The 24,627-nt window shown below is 31.3% G+C and overlaps 2 protein-coding genes and 1 pseudogene across 2 annotated transcripts in view; 2 read left to right on the top strand and 1 right to left on the bottom strand.

The window, feature by feature from the left end:
• LOC125814277 (cyclin-D2-1-like) overlaps positions 1-24,627 on the bottom strand; it is a 211,034-nt gene that overhangs the window by 8,779 nt on the left and 177,628 nt on the right. The gene's annotated exons all lie outside the window — the stretch shown is intronic.
• Positions 16,384-18,894, top strand: LOC125814293 (uncharacterized). Its single transcript, XM_049493762.1, has 6 exons — positions 16,384-16,666; positions 16,758-16,856; positions 17,360-17,401; positions 17,546-17,675; positions 18,623-18,724; positions 18,810-18,894. The coding sequence occupies exons 1-6, from the start codon at positions 16,433-16,435 to the stop codon at positions 18,872-18,874; spliced, it is 672 nt and encodes a 223-aa protein (XP_049349719.1). The 5' UTR covers positions 16,384-16,432; the 3' UTR covers positions 18,875-18,894.
• On the top strand, positions 20,664-22,234 carry LOC125814092 (uncharacterized; annotated as a pseudogene).

Here is a 24,627-nt window from a genome sequence, read left to right as displayed (position 1 = left end):
CAATCTAACGGCTATTAATTTGCCAAGTGATATGAGTTGTGCTCAGATGTAGACGGTAGACCCACCTGCTTATTGGGTTGATGGGTAGGCTCAACCAATGATTTGATGCCACGCAGGATAAAGTTATGTGTCCATTTCGATTGACCGTTCACCTCTAAAAAAAATTAAAATACAAACACGCACGCCATGCGGCCAGATATTTACTAACAAATTCCTAACCAAGTTTTAAAAAGAGAAAATGGTACTCCCTTCATTCCATATTAAGTTAATTTTTGAGACATTTTTCATTTTTTAAATTAACTTAATTGTTCAGTTTTTAAGACTACTTTTAGAGTGTTCTTCCAATTTTACCCTTCATTAGTTAGTTTTGAAATTAGTGATTAATTAATATTTAGTTATTTTAATCATAAATTTGACAATAATTAAATAAGGGTAAAAATAGAAAACTAGGTTCAATTTATGTCTAAATCTACTTTTCTTAAAGGGTGTGAAACACCTCAAAAATTAACTTAATATGGAATGGAGGGAGTATGAAATAACAAACTATTAATTCAAATTAAATGTTATAGTCATAGTTTATTTTATTTGTAATTCGCAGTAAATATCCCCTTTTTTTGTCATTTGATTCGGTATACAATTAGCTATTTTCAGTATACAATTAGTCATTTTATACATTTCGATATAAAATATGTTTGTGTTTGTATAAAGCGGGAGAAAAGTGTATATACAAATCCAAATACATATGTTTTTGTCCTATACACTTATAATTATACAAATACAGATTTTATTAGACAAATTACAATGTATAAATGAATTTATACAAAACTGAATAATTTGTATAAAATTAGATGTATCTAATGAATTATACAAATCAAAAGTTCCATAGCAAACATAAAATTTGATATGGAGCGCAATTATGCAAACTATAGTTATAACATACAAATATAATTTTTATGTTTGCTATATGTGAAAGTTGTTCTTTTAAAAACTTACTTTCACAAGAACTTTTCAGAAACAATCTATCTATTTTTACGAAGGGAAAAATTCTTTTAGCTAGAAAATTTGGTCAGAATGGTAAAATAACATATTTCACACTATGTTATTTTATTTTTTTGAATAATTTTACCATTTTAATTTTAATACCTTTTAATTAAAGAAGAGAAAAAAGATCAGCTTATTTTAAAATAAAAAGGATATTATAGACTTTTTAAATTTCTGGCCAAATTCTGACCAAATTTTCTGGTCATTTAGCATTTCCCTTTACGATGGACAATAATAAGATCGAAATACATTCTATTTTTTGAGATCTAATTTATGAAATTTCATTGATTATTGATTATGTTATTGTTGTAACTTTTTCTCGTCTAATCTAATTAAAATATTAAAACTATGTCAACACTTCCTCGGACACTTCTAATTAGTTAAATAAATGATGAAAGATATGCTATTTTAGTTTGAAATTTGAAACTAAAAGAAATTGAATGGCAAGAAAATTTATAATAGTGTTCCACACTACAAGGAGAAAGACGCCAAAACAATAAATATAAGTATCAGCCAAGTATAATTAAATATTAATATAGATCATTTATTTGTTTCTTTATTTTCCTGGAATCTAATACTATATATAAGGGAAAAGGGAGAAAAAAAAAATATATATATATAAGGGAAAAGGCATAAATTCACTCTTGAACTTGCCTCGAAAAGTCAGTTATACACTTAAACTATCATGACGATTTATTAAACATCTTTACTATTTAAAAATGAATTTTTTTTACCTCCTAAAACTAACGTGGCAAAAAAAAAACGCATTTGACAGTAAATAAAGTAAAAAAATAAATTAAAATCTTCGTTTTACTATCACCCTACCCCCACCCTCCACCCTCTACCTCCCACCCAACGCCTATGCTTCTTCCAACCATCTTCTTCTTCTTCTTTATTTTTTTTCAGAAAAGGATCAGAATTGACCCTGAACTATGCGAAATAGACCATTTATACCCTTCATTACATTTTGGGATCAAAAATACCCCTGTCGCCATCCTAAGAGACCACAAATACCCTCAAAAGTTAACACCCCAAATTTTTAGTGACATGGCAAGCCAAGTGGGACTAATCCCTCCACCTAAGCATTGTCAACTATAATTCACTACAAAAGAACTAGACCTTTAGCAAGCCCAGAATATTGTCACTAAGGGTTTTAATTGATTTTTAACATTAAATTCTAATTTTGTGTTTTTTCTTCATTGTTTTAAAAAAAAAAATCACAAATGATATCAATCAAGGAGGAGTTTGAGGACATTATATGTTTTATTTTTATGTCATATGTAAATGCATAAAATGTACAATGATGCATTATGTAGTAGAAGATTTGAATCGAGAAGTAATTTTGATGATTTTCGTATTAATATTGGATGTTTTTAATATTGATAGTGCATGTTATTTATTTTAGAAACTTAGGTGGCAACCAAAAATTAATTATCATATTTTTTTTGTTAAAAAATATGTTATACTAGGAAATGGTTGTTGCAGCCTTAGTTGCCACTAAAAATCACTCATAACCTTTAGTGGCAATATTTTTGGGATTTTGTGGTGACTTTTATCTCTGCTAAAGGTTTAGATCTTTTGTAGTGAATCCAAGTTGGCAACGCTTAGGTAGAGGAATTAGTCCTATGTGGCTTGCCACGTCACAAAAAATTTAGGTAGTTAACTCTTGAGGTATTTGTGATCTCTTGGGATAACAACGGGGGTATTTTTTATCCAAAATGTAATGAAGGGTATAAGTGATCTATTTTGCATAGTTCAGGGGTATTTTTTACCCTTTTCCGTATTTTTTTCATACCCAATTTTCATCCACTCCACTATACCTCAACCAAAATCCTCTTCCCCACATCATATCCTATTTTAATGCTTATTCGATTTCACCATTTTCATTATATTTTATTTTTCTATTCGGCTTTGTTGGTGGTTGATAAAATTGATGATTAAGTTTAAAAAATAAAATATAATGATTGATTTGTTGGTGTGGGGTGACAAAGAAGCGGGAATTGAAGGTGGTGGAGAAGAAAAAATCAATATCGACAATGGTGGTAGTGATATTTGGTGGTGGATTTGTACATTTTGCTGGTGATGATGTAATTTTGGTGATGAGTTTGTTTATGAGTGTCAAATTTTGTTGTGGATCTTTCTAATTTTTATGGGGATATTGGTGATATACTGATAGTATATTTCGATAGTGGATTTGATCGTAGGTGGTGAAATTTATGGTGACTATTTTAATTTTCATTGTGAAATATATAGATTTGGTAGTAATATGGCGGCAATGGTAGTGGTTTCATGGTGGTGTTCATTGAAGAAGAAACAATTGAATGATATGGAGAATTTTAGTCAAAATTTGACATGGCATCCGATGTGGCAGTGACATGACATTGATGTGGTGCAAGTGTGATACACCTCTCATTGTGAGAGTGGTGCTACACGTCTTAGGGGGTAAAAAAATTCACTATTTAGTAGCAGAGGTGTTTAATAGGTCATATTAATTTAAGTGTGTAACTGATTTTTCGAGACAAGTTCAGAGATAAATTTATGTCTTTTCCCTATATATAACTATATGTCACCACCATCAACTACTATATCAACTACTCGAATTAGTGTTAGATACTCACATCATTAGCCACTATCATTAACACCATTAACAACCAAATTCATCCCAAATCAGCAATTGACACCAATAACTATTAATCACGATATAATTATTTAAAATTATTTTAATAGTGTAGTACTAAATTATTTTTTATATTTATCGATTTAAAAATAAACCGAACTTTTATATATTTTAATATTAAAAATATCAATAGTATGAATTATAAAATATTCACATCTTAAGAGTTAAAGACTAACATCTTAATTAATACCGTACTTAAACGTGTTTTTAGAAGAAGAGATGGGTGACGTGGCAAGGTAGTAGCTAAGCAGTGACAACAACTACAAGTATACCAATTTTGAAAGTCAAAATGAAATATGTTGAAAGTCAAAAACGCCAGAATCCCTCCCTATCATATTCCGATATATTTTGATAAGTACTTTATTACTAATAGTCTAGAAATATATTTCATTAGATTAATAAGTAATATAAATAATTAAAATAAACCATATTTCAAGTTCAATGATTCTTTCTTTTAACTTCTAATTTTATAATAGAAAATAAAAAATATAAGAAGGTCAAAAGTTGAAGAAAAACTCTTCGGTTGGGGCATCTCCAATCCTGCCCTCTATTTTACTCTTCAAATATAGAGTTCTCTATTTTTTCAGACAATCAACTTCAACCCAATTATCTATTTTACTCTCTAAAAAATAATCTTCTTCTCTCTCCTCAATATTATATTATTATTTCTATTTCATTTGCATTTCCTTATTTCATAATGTAAATCCTTTCTCTTTTTTTAAAAAAAAAATAATCACTTTATATATTTTTTACATAATATAAAATTTTATTTTTTTAAATTCATTATTTAATATAAAAAATTATTTTATTCTAAATTTCTAAATAACATAAATTGCAAGTTAATATATAATATACAAATTAATGGACAATTCAAATAAAAGTGAAATCATGAATGAAATACAATTACATAAAAAATACATAAATCAACGAGCACAACCGCAATCACAACCACAACAATTCTTTGGATCATACACTAAGTTTTTTCCGAATATTGTTAAATCAGGAAACGACCTACCGGATTACTGAATTATTGTTGCGATAAAATTATTATGTATTGTTATCTTATATTTAAATAATTATGTTACATATTATATTTTTAAATTAAAATTTCCATCTTATCATTTTACTTTTGTGCATTCTTCATAGTGAAAATTAATAATAATATCAAATTATATTAAAGTGATGAAAATTTTAAAAAATTGAAATATTATTAATTTGGGATGAAAGTAGTGTATATCAAATAATATATTTTTTAAAATGTCATATTACATTTAAAAAGAATTACGAATGTTAGATATTTAATTAATGACCTTATATTAAAAATAATGTGTTAATTACAAAATAATATAAATAAAATAAAATAATGTAAAAGTGAAATGGAGAGTGTGAATAGTAGTTCTCCAAATTTGGAGAACTACTATTCACCTCTCTATAAATGAAGAATAGAGAATTAATTAAAGAGTGGTTGGAGAACCCATTCTCTATTTTACTCTCCAAATATAGAGAATGGAGAGTAAAATAGAGGTGGGTTGGAGATGGTCTTAGAAGAAAGAACCTTTCTAAAAACGAAAAAGGCTAAAAAAATACCCCTAAACTATCAGAAATAGCTCAGATTTACCCTTAAACTATATTCTGGCTCAAAATTACCCTTTCCGTCAAAGTATTGGGTCATACTTACCCTTCTAATTAACAAAAGTATGTTCAGTGCCACGTGGACACCACATGAATTCGCATCCCCATATCGGTGCTCAATACTACTCCCAAAATATACTTAGCTCATATGTTTGTAAAAACAAAACTCTTTCTTTGAATTGAGGTAATTACTCAAAACTTAGCTTAAAAGCTCCCTTGGAATCGATGTTCCCTTTCTTGCTCAAATGTGAAAACATTTATAAACTTTTTGGGAATACTTAGTCCCCTAATAACTTTTGAGAAATGAACTCAACTCTTTACTCTTTACTTTACTTGAAACTTGAGCCTTAAAACGAAGTTTAAACGTTTAATAAAGACTCCTGAAAACTTCAAGAAACTTTGTTTTGACTTGCTTCTTAACTTCTAGACTTGACTCTTAACTTCTTTGACTTTGATCTTAACTTTCCTTGAATTGGATTACGGATTCAAGGTTCATGATCTCATGTTTACGAATGATTTCATGATGTTTAGATGTACCTTAGAGTGTTGGAAACAACTAGAAAACATAGGTACATCGCTTAGGAACAAGTACGAAAAAGTGGGGAACGAAAGGGGAGAACTGGCGTCCCTGACGCTCTGAAAGGCGCGGGGCGCCAGCCTTCAAACTTTAGAGAAGTCTGGCTGGCGCGACACGCCAGAGGCCAAACTTCAGAGAAGTTTTCGTGGCTCTCTGGCAGGCGCGACTATAATGACCCTCTTGGTCATTTCTGTGTCTTGCCTTCTGTGTGTCATTTATAGCGTTCCTGTAGCGATCCCAAGTCATTTATGACTTGCTGAGACTGACAGTTCAGTTACCTGTTCGTTTGGTCTTGGTGTGAGTTTTTGTGTTTTGGAGCTTATGAACCTTGAACGATCATTTTCGATCAAAAGTTCAAGAAGATGACATCGGAATTCAATTCTGACGATTCCATCAGCTCCGGAAGGGTCACTTTAAGCTAGTAGCATGGTCGACATGACTCCCGAGGTTTTCAGTGTGAGTCGGTGTGATTAGGCGTTTTAGCCTTTAAATTTTGGCTTAACTTTGACTTTGGTCAACATTCTGAGTAAACGCGCTCGGATGAGAATTCCGTCAGTGCAGTTAGCTCCGAAATATCGAGTTTGGTCTAGATTGACCCTTCTTTTGTGTCCCGAGGTTTTCGATATCTTTCCGAGCCCTTTTGTGGGTTTTGACTTAAAATGGCTTTTGGAAGTGGGATCCACTTTTTATCGAAATGACCTCTGATGGAAATTTCGACTGCGCCGTTGAGTCTGTAATATCGAATTTGGTATGGTTGCATATCTCGTTTGCGTGCACGGGGTTCTGAACGAGATCGGAGCACCCCGTCGTAGTTTAAGTTTTGGAAATTATTGCAGAAAATCTGCAATAAATGCAGAAAACCAGCAACAATTCCCAAAACTTCAAACTCTCATAACTCTCTCATCTCTCATCCGATTTAGGTGATTCGAAGTGCGGGAGCTTCGTCTTTTCGGTGGCTTCGCTGTAGGGTGTTTGAAAGTTGTTGGGTGCGCGTAGTTCGAGGTAATTTCGCGATGAAACTTGACTGCTGTACCTTTTTCGAGTCCTTATTTTTGGTATTTTTGTTTTGGCCATATCTCACTCATTTTAGCTCGGTTTTGGGTGATTCGAAGTCCCACGTGTTGAGAATTGTCGTGGCTTCATCGTAGAGTGTTCAAAGAGTGCTGGGCACCTTTTGATTTTCATTTATTTCGAGTTTTGGACTGCTGCTGTAGGGTTTCTTTTAGTAGATTAAAGTTTGGTTTCTTGCTTGTTGGTTTTTGCTATGTTTTGAGCCTCGAATTGTGTTCCATTTTGGGACATAAGTTTGGGGTGCTGTTTAGGGTCTCTTGACAGAGTCAAATTCGGACAGTTTGGTGCGGGTCCCACGATTCCCGTTTTGACTCCCAAATTGACCCGTTTTCGTTTGTTGTGATTTTGGTGTCTAAATGACCGTAGTAACGTTGTGACTTTATTTTTGATAGCGGGGCAGCGTTTTGAGACTGTTCGGAAAGGGAAAGCTCCGGTAAATTGATTTGGAGAGCGTGCAATCGGCCTTATGATAGGCTACGGCTTTCCTTTATTTTAGATTGAGCTTAATTGTATAAAAACATGTTGATTGGAGTGAATTGGGGGTGGGTACTAGTTTACTACCTTACTTTGATTAGATACCTTATGTTATGATCGATTGGCCACATTTCGAGTATAGTATCATGTTAACCGGTTTAGTAGAGTTGCATGTCTATGTGCTAAATGTTATTGTATGCTTGTATGCTTTGTATTGTATGCCTTGTTCATCTTTAACCGTAAGCATGATGTCCTTAGTCTAGGTTAGGCTAGTATTGCCTTAGATTTATGACCCGTGTGGGCTGGATAGCCTTGACTTTCTGCCGATGTCGTTCGGATGACTTAACTCCTTGTAGACTGAAATAGCAGACTTGAGTCTGATAGTTTGAGCCTTAGATTAGGCGTTATCGCTACTTGCTGCCCTTCTGTATCTTTTCCCTCGCATTCTGCGGTTCCGGCGCATTGTCGAAGGTTTGGTGCATCACTAGAGGCGTGGGATTGAGATAGTATAGGTTTGGAGCCTTTTCTGTGATTTCTTAGAGTGGACGGCGTTCCACGGTGGTTATTGTGGGATTGGATCCTATTGGAGATACCATCACCCCCGAGGTCGTTCTTTCTAGCTGGGCTGGGAACGTATCGCTGGCTGGGTAGACTTGGTGATATCGGCGATCACCCCCGGGCCTCTCTTTCTAGCTGGGCTGGGAGTGTGCTGCTGGCTGGGTGTCCCCGGGTCGCTCTTTCTAGCTGGGCTGGTAGCTGACTGCATGGTAGGACGACTCGCGATATCTACCTCACTCACGGGTCCCTCTTTCTAGCTGGGCTGGGAGTAGATTGTTTGGTTGGGTGCCCCCTAGGGTCACTCTTTCTAGCTGGGCTGGGAGTGCACTGCTGACTGGGTGGAGTCTGATGGATTATCTTAGTTACTTTGGGCTGGGAGCCCGGTTTCCTTCTTTCTCAGTAGACTTAACTTTTCTGTGCACCTGTCGGGCTTATGGGGGTCCGTTCAGGTTTCATTTGAGCTTGCGCACGAGTGTACCTTCTGGGCATATGGGGGTCCAGTTAGGTTTAGTTTAGTGTACTTAGTTTGTTTCTGGTATGCTCGTGTGCTTTCTTTTCATATCCGCTTTGACCTCTCTGTGTCTAGATTCTATCATTTCTTATTGGTTTTACCCTTTTTGCTCAGTCGGCCTATGATGCCTACTGAGTACCTGTTGTGTTGGTACTCATGCTACGCTCTGCATCTATTTTGTGATGCAGGTCCCAATACCAATTACCAACGGTGATTAGTTCCAGCCTTCTTTTGCAGTTGTGATTCGAAGACGAGGGCGAGCACTTGGCGTTTTGGGGTTTGTTCTGTCTCATTCTTTTGTTTTAGCTAGTCTTGTTGCCTTTGAGACACGCTTTGTTGTGGTCCACTTTTGGGACTTGTACTCTTTATTAGATAGTTCTGTACTAGTGACTTCCAGGTTCTGGGAGGGATTTATGTATATATTTATTTTGGGTTGCTTTCGCCTTGTTATTCTTGTTTAGATTATTGTTTTCGCTAGTTTCTTCCCTTTCGCTCATTGCTTGATGTTCTGGGTTACGGGTTGGCTTACCTACTGGTAGGGTATAGTAGGTGCCATCATGACTCGAGAAATCGGGTCGTGACAGCGGCGCCCCAGCCCTTTTGCCCAGCGACTTCTGACTTTTCTCTTCCGTTCTTCCTCTCTAAACCTCCATAACTTCCATAGTGCCTTTCCCAAACACTTAGGATCGATTGTACTCTCAATATAAAACCAATCTAACTCAAAAAATAACTCGGAAACATGAATCAACTCACCCTCAAGCATCAACAACTCAACCAACAAGAATTCTACAATTTGTTCTTCAAGAACCTTACTTCTTCAACATGTAAACAACTCAAAACAATTGGATTTAAACAAGTTGGTGTGTGGGTGAACTAATCCAACACAAAAGATCTCACATACCTTAATAGGGATCACCCCCCGACGAATTCCACTCTCAAGTTTGGATGATCTTGACGAATTCTTGTCTTTTTCTCTCTTTCTTTCTTCTTTTCTCTCTTCTCCAAGCCCTAAGCGTATTTCTCAATTCTTCAAACTGACTAAGTCATGTTTTTACCCCAATAAATCCCTAGAATCAAATTAGGAAATTAATTAGAGAAAAGACTACTTTGCCCTTCCCTAAATTCGGATTGGAACTTTCCTCAATCCAACAGCCCAACTTCCGAAATGCATATTTCACTCATACGATGTCGAAATCGTGCAATCTTGGTGGGGTTGGAAAGATCTCTCCCAGGGATTTCCAACCATATCAAGATCTGCTCCTAAATCCTCCTGAGCTAGGATTTATGGCCGTTTGAAAATGGCCAAAACTCACTTTCTTAACTTAGACAAAATTTCCAGATTTCCTTATTCTTTCTAAAAATCAATATTTTCATATTTTAAACTCTTTATAGTCGTTTCTAGGTGCGAGATGTTACACCAACAAAGGTTCTTAACATTATCCCTAGGAAGTCTTCCTATGGAGAAGGCACAAATACATGGGACAAGTTTGAGTTGAGGGTTCACGAGCGCGGATTGACCTTTTTAGCTTCCCAAATGTTGTCAAGCAAATCACCCCAATCACCATTGAACCTGGTGTCGAGGTTGATGTCACCATTGTTGATTCCTAAAAGTACTTGTTTGAAAAAAATTTCTCCAACAACAAATTTGGGGAAGATGAAGTATTTAATTATTTAATTAATTAATAAAGAAAAGAAGATGAAGTATTTAATTATTTAATTAATTAATAAATAAAACAGTAGAAATGTGGCATTTTTTAATTGGTTTTTGGCAGTTAAAATAGACCTTCACGCACTGTTATTTGAGTGTTCACAAACATAGTGAGAAAATGGGTCAAAATGATCATTTTACAAAGATATTCACTACTTTTGTGGGGTAATAGGACGCTTGCAAAGTTAAGGTGTCTTTTTGAAAATCCAAAACAACTGTGGGTGTGTTTGGTATGAAGGAAAATGTTTTCCTAGAAAATGTTTTCTTGGAAAACAAGTTGGATTTTGACTTATTTTCCCATGTTTGGTTGGTGAGTAGAAAATATTTTTCGGAAAAGATTTTTTATGTTTGATTTATGAATGAAAAATGTTTTTGAAAAATTTCTTTTATTTTTACTAGAGTAGAAAATAATTTTTGAAATTGAAAATATTTTTTAAAAACAAACTTAATTTTTTTTTGGGGTGGGGGCTGGTAGGGGGTGGGGTCGAGGGTAGGGGTGAAAAATTAAAATTTTAAAGTTAAAAATATTTTTTAAAAACAAACTTAAATTTTTTTTGGGGGGTGGGGGGGCTGGTAGGGGTTGGGTGGGTGGGGGTCGAGGGTAGGGATGAAAAAATGAAATTTTGAAGTCGGAATTATATTTTAAAAACAAACTTAAACTTTTTTTTTGGGGGGGGGGTTGGTAGGGGGTGGGTGGGTCGGTGGGGGGGTCGAGGGTAGGGGTGAAAAAATGAAATTTTGAAGCCGAAAATATTTTTAAAAAACAAACTTAAACTTTTTTTTTTGGGGGGGGGGGGGGGCTGGTAGGGGGTGGGTGGATGGGTGGGGGGTCAAGGGTAGGGGTGAAAAAATGAAATTTTGAAGTTGAAAATATTTTTTAAAAACAAAACTTAAAAATTTTTTTGGGAGGTTGGGGGGGCTGGTAGGGGGTGGGTGGGGGGTCAAGGGTAGGGGTGAAAAAATGAAATTTTGAAGTCGAAAATATTTTTTTAAAACAAAACTTAAAAAAATTTTTTGGGAGGTGGGGGGGTGGGCTGATAGGGGGTGGGGTGGGGTCGAGGGTAGGGGTGAAAAAATGAAATTTTGAAGTCGAAAATATTTTTTAAAAACAAACTTAAAATTATTTTTTTTGGGGAGTGCGGGGGCTGGTAGGGGGTGGGTGGGGGAATGGGTAGGGGGGTCGAGAGTAAGGGTAAAAATATGAAATAATATTTTTTTAAAACAAACTTAATTTTTTTTCTTTTTGAAGGGGGTGGGGGCTGATAGGGGCTGGGGGGGCGAGGGTAGGGGTGGGGGTAAAAAATAAAAGATTGAAATTAGAAATATCTTTTAAAAACAACTTTTAATATATTTTTGGGAGGGGTGGTGGTAGGGGGTGGGAGTAGGGTGAGAGTGGGTAAAAATATTGAATTTAAAAACAAACTTTTAAATTATTTTTTTTGGGGGGTTGGTTTGAGTGTAGGGACAAACTAAATTGATTTTTTCAACAATTTTTTTTTTAATTGGAAGTTGGAAGAGAGTTTGGAAAATGTTTTCCTTAAGTTTTGAAGGGAAGTCATTTTCCTTAAATTTGAGGAAAATGAGTTGATTTGGAAAACATTTTCCAAAACATTTAACCCAACCAAACATGAGAAAATTGAAAAACATTTTCCGGAAAATGTTTTCCTTCATACCAAACACACCCTGTAATGGTGACTTTATGTTTTTTCTCTTATTTACTCAAAAAATCACTCAACTTTGATTTTTAACTAAAAAGTCACTCAACTACGAGTGTTTACATACAAAGTCACTCAACCATGGGTGTTTTACTTAATAAGTCACTCAACCTATTCAATTAATTTTTTAAATTAAAATCTACTTAGATCAAATTTTTATTTCTAAGAAAAAAAATTAAAAATAAATAAGCATCCACTTGAACTGCTAATTATACTATGCTTAAAAAATTATCTAACCTCGTCAGTATAGTATGCTTAAAAATCGTCAACATACCATGCTTAAAAAAATTTCAAACTGTATCGATGTTCCTATAAACACAAATTAAACATAGTGTAGAAAAAAAATCATAAAACATACAAAATTTAAAGTTTCTTAAAATAATAAATCCTAACTATTAAATTTGGGGAAAAGGTAAAACAAAAGGATCACTATTATATTTTTAGCGGATCGAGTTAAGTAGGTGGGTCATCTTTTTACAGTTTTAGTTAGAGATAAAAAAATTCATTTAATTAAATTTTAATTTTAAAAAAATAATTGAATAAGTTGAGTGCCTTTGTAAGTATAAAACACTCATAGTTGAGTGACTTTGTAAGTAAGAAATTCATAGTTGAGTGACTTTTGAGTTAAAAATCAAAATTGAGTGACTTTCTGAGAAAATAGTTTATAATTGAGTGGTCATCTGAGATATTACCTCGTTTTTTTCTCTTGACAACTCATTCTCCATGTGTCATGTTGCATGTAGGGAATTGGACAAGTGGCAAGGCCACTTGTCATTGTTACATGACACTCTTTCCCTATATATTCTTCTCATTTTGTTCATTATAATATATACTCCCTCCGTCTCATTTTATGTGAGATAGTTTGATTTTGCACGGAGTTTAAGAAAGAAAGAATTTTTTTTTAAATTTATAGTCCAAAATGAATAATAGAAATTTGTGTGACTGTAAATCATTTCATCAAGATAACACAAATATTTTATAATTAAATTATTATTTAATATATAAATGTGTCATTTTTTTTTTACTAACGGAGTAACAAGCATCTATATGCTGCCTCTATTTCTGAATCCCTCGTTTAATTAATCAATGTTTATTTTATTTCCCCATTAATAACTTTCTGATGTTAATTAATGCGTTGATTCCTGTATCCTCTATTTAAGATAGGGAAAGTTTATTTAATCCCGAGGAACCATTTTATACCGTTGAAATAGTTTCTTAGGACAGTTTCCAGCACGATTCAAGTATTAATTTTTTGCACTAATATTTATATATTATCGTTGTAATATTCATTTATTCTCAAGACTACTTTTTATTAAATAATAAGTTATATTATTATTGTGAAATTTCAATTATTTCCCATATATATATATATATATATATAATATATATTCACCATGTTTGACACTTCAATTCACTAATTAATTAAGTTTGAGGTTCAAGAAAATAATTTTTTACACTTCGATTCACATATCACATGCGTTGTGGGGTTGAGATTAGCTCACTAATGAGCTTCAGGACTTCACATGTCAATAGTGTACCATAAAAAAGAACGCCATGCAATAGATAAATTGCTTCTTTGTTAAAAAAGTAAATAATTTCAATTTAAATTTTAGATATAAAAAAAGAAAAAATTCTTTTGGCCATAAAAATTTGGCCAGAATGAAAAAAAGACATGTTCACACTATAAACTAGTTTATTTTTGGACATTTTTATCCTTTAACTTAAATATTAAATAGATTCTTCAATTATGTTTCCAATACATTGAAAATGATTAATGAGATTAATTATTGATGATTTCATAGTTAAACATGGGAAAGGAACCAAAAAATTCACCAAAGAAAACATAAGTCTCACCCACTCTTCTCCCTTGAAATTTTCAAGATCTAAAAAAATAAAAAATAATATATATATATTACAGTAGTAGTTAAAAAAATACAAAAAAAAATCTCTTCTTCAATTTCAAATTTTTCCCCGTTTTACTTATTTTTTTTGTTTATTTATTTTCCATTTCTTATTCTTAATGATAAGAAATTTTTTGAAAAGTATAAAAGAGAGTAAAGTGTAGATTATCTATTTAAATTTATAATTTCTAATCGTGAAAAAGATAATTTATATCTAAATTTAAATATTAAAAATTTATATCAACAACACTCAAAAATAAATCTAAAATTGACCGAATTGGCTAAAAAATTACTCTTATTTATTTAAAGGAGTTGTTGTTAAGCATTGATTTTCTAGAAAAAAATTAGTGATAAAATATATTTTATCCAATTATACGCGGAATGTATGTGAACAAAATATGTAGAAAACTCAAACTACCATCATGTTTCCTCTTATGTGATTGTCTTCATATCTTCGATTGCATATGAATCACATCATACACAAATAAAGACTCATTAGAATTAATTTTTATTTATTATTTTAGTACTAGAGACGTATACAATTTTTTTTTGGATAAAAACATTGATGGTGCTTCATTGAAAAATTATAATAACACGGAAAGGATATAGAAAGTTCTTTATGATTTCAAAATAAACTTTTATAAAAAAAAATTGAAAGAAAAACATCTTCATAGTTCTCCGATGATAATGACAACACAAATTTGCTAAGCATAAACTAGATTAAAGTTTCATCACTTATATATTTTTCTTTATTAGTATTATTTGTTGTTTTATAAAAAAAATATTTGTTATTAAATGATATGCTAAAATATTAAGTATACATAGTTGTAGTCACAATGTTATTATTTATTTTTTTGCTCTCAAATTAATATTTGTTTCAAACTGATTAAGAACTTATAAAATTAAGTAATTTTATTGAATTTATTATATAAATAAATTTAAATTACCTATTTAAATAATTATTTAAATTACATTTTAAATAGTTTTTTATATATAATGTAAAATAGTTCAATAATAACAATCAAAACTTAAAATACTTAAGAATTGGTAGACATCAACACATTAAAGAAATACTAAAAATCATATGGTTCATAAGTGTAGATCCTATTTAACAATAACCCAAGATAGTTACACATTAATGTTGTAATATTGCATATTTGTTAATTATTATGTTTTGAAAAATTTAACTACATATTTAAATTTTATGTTTGGTTATTATGTTTTAAAAAATTAAACTACATATTAATAAATTTTTTATGTATTTCTATAATGTGCTGATGTCTATCAATTCTTAAGTATTTTGAGTTTTCATTATCGTTATTGAAATATTAAAATTTTACATTAAATAAAAAAAATTAAAAAAATATATATCCTAGTTATGTTATACTTTATTTATACACATTAAACATATTGTAATTTATTATATACATAAAATACATCTATTTTAAAGTATTATAATTGATAAGTACGTATTGAGTGATCTTTTATTCATTTGTTTTGAAATGTCCACTTAATTAATATTATTGGAATAACTGGATTTTTTATTCATGGTTAAAAGTAGTGAAATAATTTCACCATTTTCAATATATGTTAATTCTTGTGTGGAATGATTATAATATAAAAAAATTAATGTATTATTTATGGCATAGTTATATATGTCTTATCATCAATTATTTTTAGAAATATCCAAATTTCAAAATAATTTTTTTCTCTTGAAAAACATCCATTATATAGACTAATCTATTTAGTTGATTATATTTAAAGAAAAATTTAATTAAAATCTTTTAATCTACACTTAATTACTATATTTTACTAATTTTGTATTACAAAATAATTAAGTATAATCTTAAGTAGATAAGATAGTCATTTGTAGTTTATTTTAAGTGAAAAAATAATTTTTCAAAGGTACGCGTTGGCACCTTATGATCATAATTGAGTTCAGGGAAGGGGTAGAGGAAGGAATGTATTTTATGTATATGTAGAACATAATTTGGTTTATAATGAAAAAATATTAATGTGTAAAAACAAAATTACAAAAATATTTTTTTAACTAAAGCGTACAAATTTTTTATTAACTAAACAATATTTATTTTTAAAAATAAATCGGATAAACTATACACACACAAAAAAATATACACAAAAACATTTTTTTCATTTACCTTGGCAGCCAAATAGTTTGTGTTTTAGTAGTTCAAGGAGTTTGGGAAATATAAAAAAGGTTAGTTTTGTTTGGAGAGAAAAGTATTAAGGAAATAAATGCAAAAATTAAAATAAGAATATTTTAGTCTTTTTACATTTTTGGCCAAATTCTGGCCAAATATTTCTCTTTTTGAGTCGAGCTTTACCGTCCACGGAATATCCCACGAGCCCCAAATCCCGTAGACAACTCATCCTACGCGTTCCCCAACCCACGCCTAAAAAAATTCTGGCACGACGCCCTTTCTCCTTCACTCTATATATATTCCTCCTACACTTACGGACTTTTCTCTAAATCTACAAAACAGAGTCATTTTACTTTCTGAAAATAAAAATAAAAATATATATATACATATTTGTTGCCTGCCACCATGGGAAGTGAAGGTGATTGCAAGACTAATCAAAGGAAACCCAGATTTCTTTGCCTTCATGGATTTCGAACGAGTGGAGCAATTTTGAAGAAGCAAATATTTGATAAATGGCCAACTCAAGTGGTGGATAAATTGGATCTAGTTTTTGTTGATGCGCCTTTTCCATCTCAAGGCAAATCTGAAGTTGAAGGCATCTTTGACCCTCCCTATTACGAGTGGTTCCAATTCAATAAGGTCTCTTCCTTTTTTCAGTATTAAAATTCCATCACATAGCTCTTCCTTCAATTTCGATCTAACAACTAATTGTTGTTGTTTTTCAATACAGGAATTTACAGAGTATGAGAATTTTGATAAATGTCTTGAATACATAGAAGAATGTATGATTAAGCATGGACCTTTCGATGGTCTTCTTGGTTTTTCTCAGGTAATTCAAGTTTTTTTTTTTTTCTCTTTATTTTTTTATTTTTTATTTTTACCCTCGAGCTCCCACCCTTTTTGCTTCCTTGTTGACTTAAACTCGCAATCAGGTTAAAAGTGAGGGCTGCTTACCATCTGAGCAACTCCTCTCGTCATTTTTTTTCTTTATTCGTTGTTGGATTGGTTATAAATTTGGTTCAATGTTTTTTGCATGTACTTTGGAAGTATTTGATTTTTTTAAAAAGGTCTGTTATTTACGTCAAAAATATATTTTTTTCTATGAAAACAATTGTTTTTTTAAAGCAAAAAGACATAATTTAGACTATTTCCGGTTAAAGGTGGAATAAAATTCTTTATTTGAGGTTGATGCTTTTTAAAAAAAAGATACTACTATAATAATTATTTCTTCTCTGCATTTCAAGTACTTTTCTCTTTTTCTTTTTTCACATTTCAAATTTATGATGTATTACAATTTGATTTTGAGTATCTCTGTCTTTTGATACAATTCAGGGGGCAATTCTTTCTGGAGGATTGTCCGGGTTGCAGGCTAAGGTACACACTACGCGATAAATTAAATTTTTGTTTAGTTCTTTGTGTGAAATGAAAATATCAAAATTCCAATGGTACTGTCATAATTATTTGTGTTCAATTAAATTTTTCATGACAATTGATGATTACATGGTGTGATATTGGCAGGAAGTGGGACTTACAAAGGTTCCAAAAATAAAAAATCTGATAATAATTGGAGGTGCTAAATTTCAGAATAAATCTGTGGCCGAAAAGGCTTATTCATCAGCAATTACATGCCCTTCCCTTCATTTTTTAGGTACTTTTCTTTTTCCTGCAAAAAATTCAACACGTTGTATTGTTGTTCTTTGGCTATTTTACAGTACACGTAGTATGATTCTTTTTTATTTATTTCATAAATTTTTGTGCAAAATGAACAACACATTATTTTGTTTCTTTTAAAACGTTTGTTTTAAAAACTAGGACAAGTCAACTATAGATTCTGGTCAATTTGGGCCGACTCGATTAAATTGAATTTGTTAAGAAATTTCACGGAAGAATGCAAATTAAGTACTATAGTATTTGTTAAATAAATAAAGGCATGTCGAGAAACACAATGTATAGTTCCAACTTATTAGATCGATAAATACGTCAATATTGGTTATTGTTGGGAGGAATATTTAGATTATATGCCTTGATATATATAAAGGATTTTTTAGATAAGAGGAGTTGTTTGATCGATGGTATAAGGTATATCAATCTCGAAATATTTCACATTTTCTTGTGAATATCAATTAATCTCAAGAATTAGTTATTTTGTTTAAAAGATAGTTAATTGTGTGAGACATTCCAACCGTCATCCAGTCACCAAACAATTCCAAAATTCTGGTTTCATAACTAATTGCAGTTTTGAGTTGTTTCAATTGACTTATTAAACTATAGCATAAGCTAGAAAATCCAAACTTATGACTTCAACATGCCTATTTTTAGGAGGGGGTGGGGGGTCCAGCTGCTAAACTTCAACATGTTATTATCGCAACATGTATCCAAAGCTTCTAATTTTCTTAAATGTGTTTTAATATGTTATAGCAGGTGGTATGCTTTATTTTCAGGGCGATTAGTTATATTTGTTATGAATAATTATCTATAATAACTTTTAAGTGATCCAACAATGATAAAATCTTACTTTTCACACTTTGAAGATTAATTATTTTTTTAAAAAAAATATACGATATTAATTACTGGTTATTAATTGAAACATTATAGGTGAGAAAGATTACCTAAAGAAGTATGGGATTGAACTGTTGGAATCATGTGTTGATCCAGTGGTGATTCATCATCCTAGGGGCCACACTATACCAAGATTTGGTAAACTTCTTTAACTTTTTTATTAATTCAACTTCATTTAATGTTTATTATATTCTGTGTTGTTAATTAATTCTTCTTTTTTCAGATGAGAAAGGATTAGAGAGTATGCTTAGTTTCATTGAGAAGGTGCAAGCAGAGATTAACAAGTGAACAAGTTTGATAATTTTTTTAATTTTTTTTTTTTGTGGTAGTCCCTCGTTTGGGACATATATAATTTCTACTTTTTTTTTAATAAATAAAATAGGACCGAACTTATTAGAAAGGTTACAGAAGTATGGCCATGCTATTGTATTTACGGCAGTTTGCCATTCTATTATATTTAAATAGGCTTAAATCATCAATTGTCCCTTAAAGTTGTCCACGTAATTCACTTAGACATCTCAATTAAAATTAGTATTTATTGAATACTTTTACCTATTCAAAAATTGTTTTTTAAAAAATAACATGTGGCACCGAGCTCCCAAAATTATTTAAAAAAATATTTTTTTGTTTAAAATTATTTCAAACACATTTTATTTCTAATTTTTTTAAAAAGAAAATAAATAAATAGAAATGTCAACCTATTCTACCCCACCCCTCCCCTACCCAACCCCCTTTTATCTTCATCTTCTTCTCAAATCACATTCTTTTTCAAATCACAAAACATAATTTCTTTTCAAATAACTTGAAAGATTAACTTTAAAAAAATATATATTTTCATACTAAGATTGAAGAAGAAGGAAAATTTTGCCGCGGTTATTTATTTCTACATCGATCACAAAAAGAAATTGATAGCTCAAAAATTAATTCTTACGAATTTTCGAATATCATTTTTGATAAATTTAATGGGTTTATATTTGAATTTGAGTAAACATATTTGTTCGAAAATTGTGATAATAAATATTGGCTAACTTCTTTTATACGTAAAAATCATTTATCTTCTTTCTTCTTCATATTTATTCCATTATTTTTATGAGATTTGAAATAAATTGTACGAAAGAAAGTCTTTTTTTCAAATCTGAATCGTATGATTTCTTCCTAGTTGATTTTCATTTATTTTCAGATTTGAAAGAAATTATATTCTTTTTTTTATAAAAAGAAAATAATGTTGGAACTAAAATGGAGAAAGTCTTGCAAATTAAATTATGAAGAATATGACTGGTAGGGGTTGGGATGCTTTTCTTTTTTGAAAAAACGTGTAAATGAAAGAAGAAGAAAATTCTTTTAAGTTAATTATAGTGTCAATAAAAAAAGAAGAAAAAAAAGTCAAAAAAAAAAAACACTATTATGAATCTTTGTCAAACCAATTCATGCGAACAAGATATGTGTATCATCAACGATTAATGCACGTTAGTTAAAGTATGTACTTAATATCGATTTATATGATAGCTTTTTAAATATAAAAATATAAAATTAATGTGTTAATATATAAATATAAATTAAATAACTCTATTAGATAAAATTTGCTTGGATTGAAATTTTAAAATATGTTTGCAATAGTTTTTGGAAAAATAAATTTTCATTTTCATTTTGAAAAACATCAAACATAATTTATATCCATAAGTTTGAAAAATTATATTAAAAAAAAAAAAAAGTTTGATATGAATTTATCATTTTTATAACATGATATTCCAATAAATATTGTTAATAACATAATTACTAGTTACTACAATTCATTAAAAGACAAATAATAACATCAATGGTAACTAATTACTATTCTTTTATACAATATTTCCACATTTAAAACAATTTCTTCACGACAAACATACATTTTTCAGATCAGACAACTCAAAAGATAGATGGGAATTAATTGGAGTCATAAATAAATAAAATTATTTTATATAAAATATTAAATTTTGGAATAACTTTTAAACTTAAAAAATGATATATACTAATATATTTTTCAAAAATTAAACAAATTGGATACTACTGTACTATTTACCAAATTTTTTTCTCAAAAATGAATGTCCATCAGCAGACATCAAACGACACCACTATCAGAAAATTACCCAGATTTCTTTGCCTTCATGAGTGGAGCGATTCTGAAGAAGCAAATATTTGATAAATGGCCAATTCAAGTTGGATCTTGTTTTTGCTGATGCACCTTTCCCCTCTCAAGGCAAATCTGATGTCGACGCCATTTTTCACCCTCCTTATTATGAATGGTACTAGTTAGTTCAATAAGGTTGCACTTTTTAACAAGAAAATTATAATGTTCTTAATTTTATATTATTTTATAATTGTTGTTGTTGTTTGGAAATACAGGAATTAAAACAATATGATAATTTTGATAAATGTCTTGTATACATACAAGACTGTATGATTAAGCATGGACCTTTCGACGCTCTTGGTTTCTCCCAGGTATTTTTTTATTTTTTCCTTATTATCTTGATTGGATATAAATTTGGTACAATGATATTGATTTTGTTTGATATAATTTTTTATATCAGTGATTTGTGTAACAATAAGGTATATATGAGTCACTTTTATAACAATAAGTTTTGTAGCACGGACAAAATTGAGGGCTTTCCCCTTTCAAATTTGTAATATTGTAGGAAGTTTGCACAATATGATTCTGAATATTATCTGCCTTTTGATACAATTCAGGGGGCACTAATTTCTGCAGCATTGCCAGGGTTGCAGGATAAGGTAAGTATTGGAAATGTTAATGTTACAATTTGAATCATAATATTCTTTACATGTTTCCATTTTTTTTTAAAACGATAACTCAAACTTACAATCTCAGCATTAAAAGTGAAGGTTGTTTACCATTGAAGCAATCCACCCTTGTTACTTCTGATGCTTATTTTGGTGTGTTAATTGACAGGGAGTGGGACTTACGAAGGTTCCCAATATAAAATATCTGATAATAATTGGAGGTGCAAAATTGCAGATTAAACCACTGGCCGAAAAGGCTTATTCATCAGCAATTACATGCCATTTCCATTCACTTTTTAGGTACTTTCTCTCCTTACAAATTATCAAACACTTTGTGTATATGTTTCAGGGCTAACTTCGTTACGAACAAATATTCTATATTTTAAAATCAAACACTTGCGAGTTGCGACCTTTGTATTATGAAAATTCTACGCTTATATTCACCGGCTATTATAGGTGAGCTAGACTTTCTAAAGACGCATGGGATGGAACTTTTGGAATCATATGTTGATCCGGTGGTCATTCACCATCCACTATACCAAGATTAATTTGGTACACTTCTTAACATTTTTATTAATTCAACTTTATTTAAAGTATTTTCTGCTATGTTGCTCGTACTCTTCAAATTTGTGTGTCCGACACAGGTGCGGCAATCCAGGCATTGGCAACTTAGATTTTCTGTGTAGCCCTTGTTTTTTAACAAAAATGACAAATACCATCCTCTTTTGTTTTTCTTCTTCAGATGAGAAAGGATTAGAGAGCATGCTTAGTTTCATTGAGAAGGTGCAAGCAGAGATTAGTACAAGTTTGATAAAATTATGTTTTTTCATGCCAGTTCCTCATTCTGGAAATAATTCTTCCCTTGGCTTTTAAAAGTAAAATCGCTCCTAATAATTATCTATGACATTCAAGGGGGGTGTTATAAATTCATTGAATTAGTGGATTGTCTATATTCTTAGTAGATAAACTACTTGCATATATTCTCTAGGTTTTATGAACTCTTTTGGATAAAAATGTATCTACTTATTGTGACACTTAACATGGTGACTTTTGAAGTACTGATTTTTCAACCTATAAATAGGATTGTTATTTCACTACTACATGAGATATTTGAAGACATTTGAATAAGACGATCTCCACAATCTACTCTCGTTATTTATTGTTTATATTTCTAGTAGTATATTGCTTATATTTTATGTTGGCAAACATAATTCCTGCTCATCTATTAGCTGCAGAAAGAAAGAAATGAAGAAGAGCACGTGAGCAACACACTATATTAACACAAGAGGGAATAAAATTAGTTAGGTTGTTAGAATATTTCTACAAGATTTAGACAAGTGTACAACTGAGATTTTCTCTGTATTTTTCTTTTTCTTATTTTCCTGCACAGAATACTTGTATATAAAGATACAAGATGATGATCAATAAAGCATCAGAAAATTTCCACAAACGTTTCCTACATTTCTTACATTGTATGAGAGCAGTAAGCTCGATCCATTTTTCATTCACTCATCATCTACAATGGGAGATTCTTCATCACCCTCCAACAATTCTGGAACAATTGTTGCACCTGCAACATCTGCTATGGACTCCAGTCACCCCTATTATCTTCACTCATCTGATTCTCCTGGAATGAATCTCATAAGCACTGTGTTTGATGGACGAGGTTTTCCTTGTTGGAGGAGATCAATTTTGATAGCTCTTTCAGCTAAGAGGAAGCTAGGCTTCATCAATGGCACATGTCAAGCACCACCTTCCGATGCTTCTGATTCTTCTCAATGGAACTGTTGTAATGACATGGTAACCTCCTGGTTACTTAACTCATTATCCAAAGAGATTGGAGATAGTGTCATTTATTCAAACATCTCAGAAATAGATAGAGAGGTAGGAATTTCTCGAACGAACCGCACTGCTAAAGAGCTTTGGGATAACCTCTGACAAAGGTTTGGTAAGTCTAATGATACCAACCTTTTTCACTTTAAAAGGAACTTAATGGCTTAGTGCAAGGGAATTCTGATATATCAGGTTATTTCACTAAATTAAAACGTGTATGGGATGAGTTGGACTCTTTAAATGTAGATATTACTTGTTCTTGTGTCTGTGTTTGTAATGGATGGTTGCTATAGACTGCATAGGTACCCTGAGGATATCGAGTTCACTAAAGAGAAAAACTCTATAATCAAAGGGACTGCAGCTTTTGCAGGAGATGACAACTCTTATCAGTCTTCTAAAGAAGGAGGGACAATCAACTTTCAACACTTTACTAAGGAACAAATGGCAGAAATCACTCAAATAGTGAAGGAAATGCAGATGTCTCATTCAGTGCCATCAACAGAGATAAATGCAAATGGTGTAACTGGTACCATCCTTAAATACTCAGGCACATACTTTCAGTTTTTAATTCTGCAACTTGGATTATTGACTCATGAGCATTAGAACACATGCGTTTTGATGTCTTTTTTTTCTCCTTTATGAAGCCTATTTCTTGTTCCTATTAACATCAGTTTACCTAATTCTTTCAAGGTAACTGTCACTCATATAGGTAGTGTTTCTATTCTGCCTAACCTTACTCTAACCAATGTCCTTCATGTTCTTGTTTTTAAATACAATATTCTTTCTATACATAGGTTGTGTGATCAAATCAACTGGGATGTGTTGTTTACTTCTAGTGCATGTCTCTTGTAAGACCTTCTAATGAAGAGAGTGGTAAGTTTTTGGTGAGCTTAGAGAAGGATTATATCTTCTGCAACCAACTAATTTTAGGCATAGTTTAAATTATGTCAAGCAATGTGTCTCTTTTTCAAAAAAAGGAAGCAATTCCAGTTTTATTCCTGTTCTTTGTGATGCTATTTCAAATGTAAGCCTTTAACATATGAGACTTGGGCCTTTGCCCATATCAGCAATGAAATTGTTTAATTTTATCAACCATTCTTCTTATTCTACTCTTATATGTCATGTTTGTCCTCAAGCTAAACAAACCAGGTCCTCCTTTCCCACTAGTTCAATCAAAACTAAAGAAACTTTTGAATTAATTCACATTGACACTTGGGGTCCTTATAAAGATGCTACTCATAATGGTTACAAATATTTCCTTACCATAGTTGATGACTATAGTAGATGAATTTGGACATTCTTGCTGAGAACTAAAAACAATGTTTTTCCAATTTTAAAGACCTTTTTATCTATGGTTGAAAGACAGTTTAACAAGAAGGTTAAGTGTATCAGTTCTGATAATGCTTTGGAACTTGGGAAAGGAACCCTCGCAA

This window comes from Solanum verrucosum, unplaced genomic scaffold (assembly GCF_900185275.1).
Source record: "Solanum verrucosum unplaced genomic scaffold, falcon-dt-bn FXZP01000230.1, whole genome shotgun sequence".
NCBI lineage: Eukaryota > Viridiplantae > Streptophyta > Magnoliopsida > Solanales > Solanaceae > Solanum > Solanum verrucosum.
The sequence above is the reverse complement of the archived record's forward strand: the minus strand, read 5'-3'. Positions and strand labels throughout refer to the sequence as shown.

Excerpts from the sequence above, each read along its gene's own strand:
- LOC125814293 (XM_049493762.1), top strand. The coding sequence starts at position 16,433 with ATGGGAAGTGAAGGTGATTGCAAGACTAATCAAAGGAAACCCAGATTT. Across the intron at positions 17,402-17,545 it reads TGTCCGGGTTGCAGGCTAAG|GAAGTGGGACTTACAAAGGT; the intron begins GTACACACTACG and ends TGATATTGGCAG. Across the intron at positions 17,676-18,622 it reads CCCTTCCCTTCATTTTTTAG|GTGAGAAAGATTACCTAAAG; the intron begins GTACTTTTCTTT and ends GAAACATTATAG.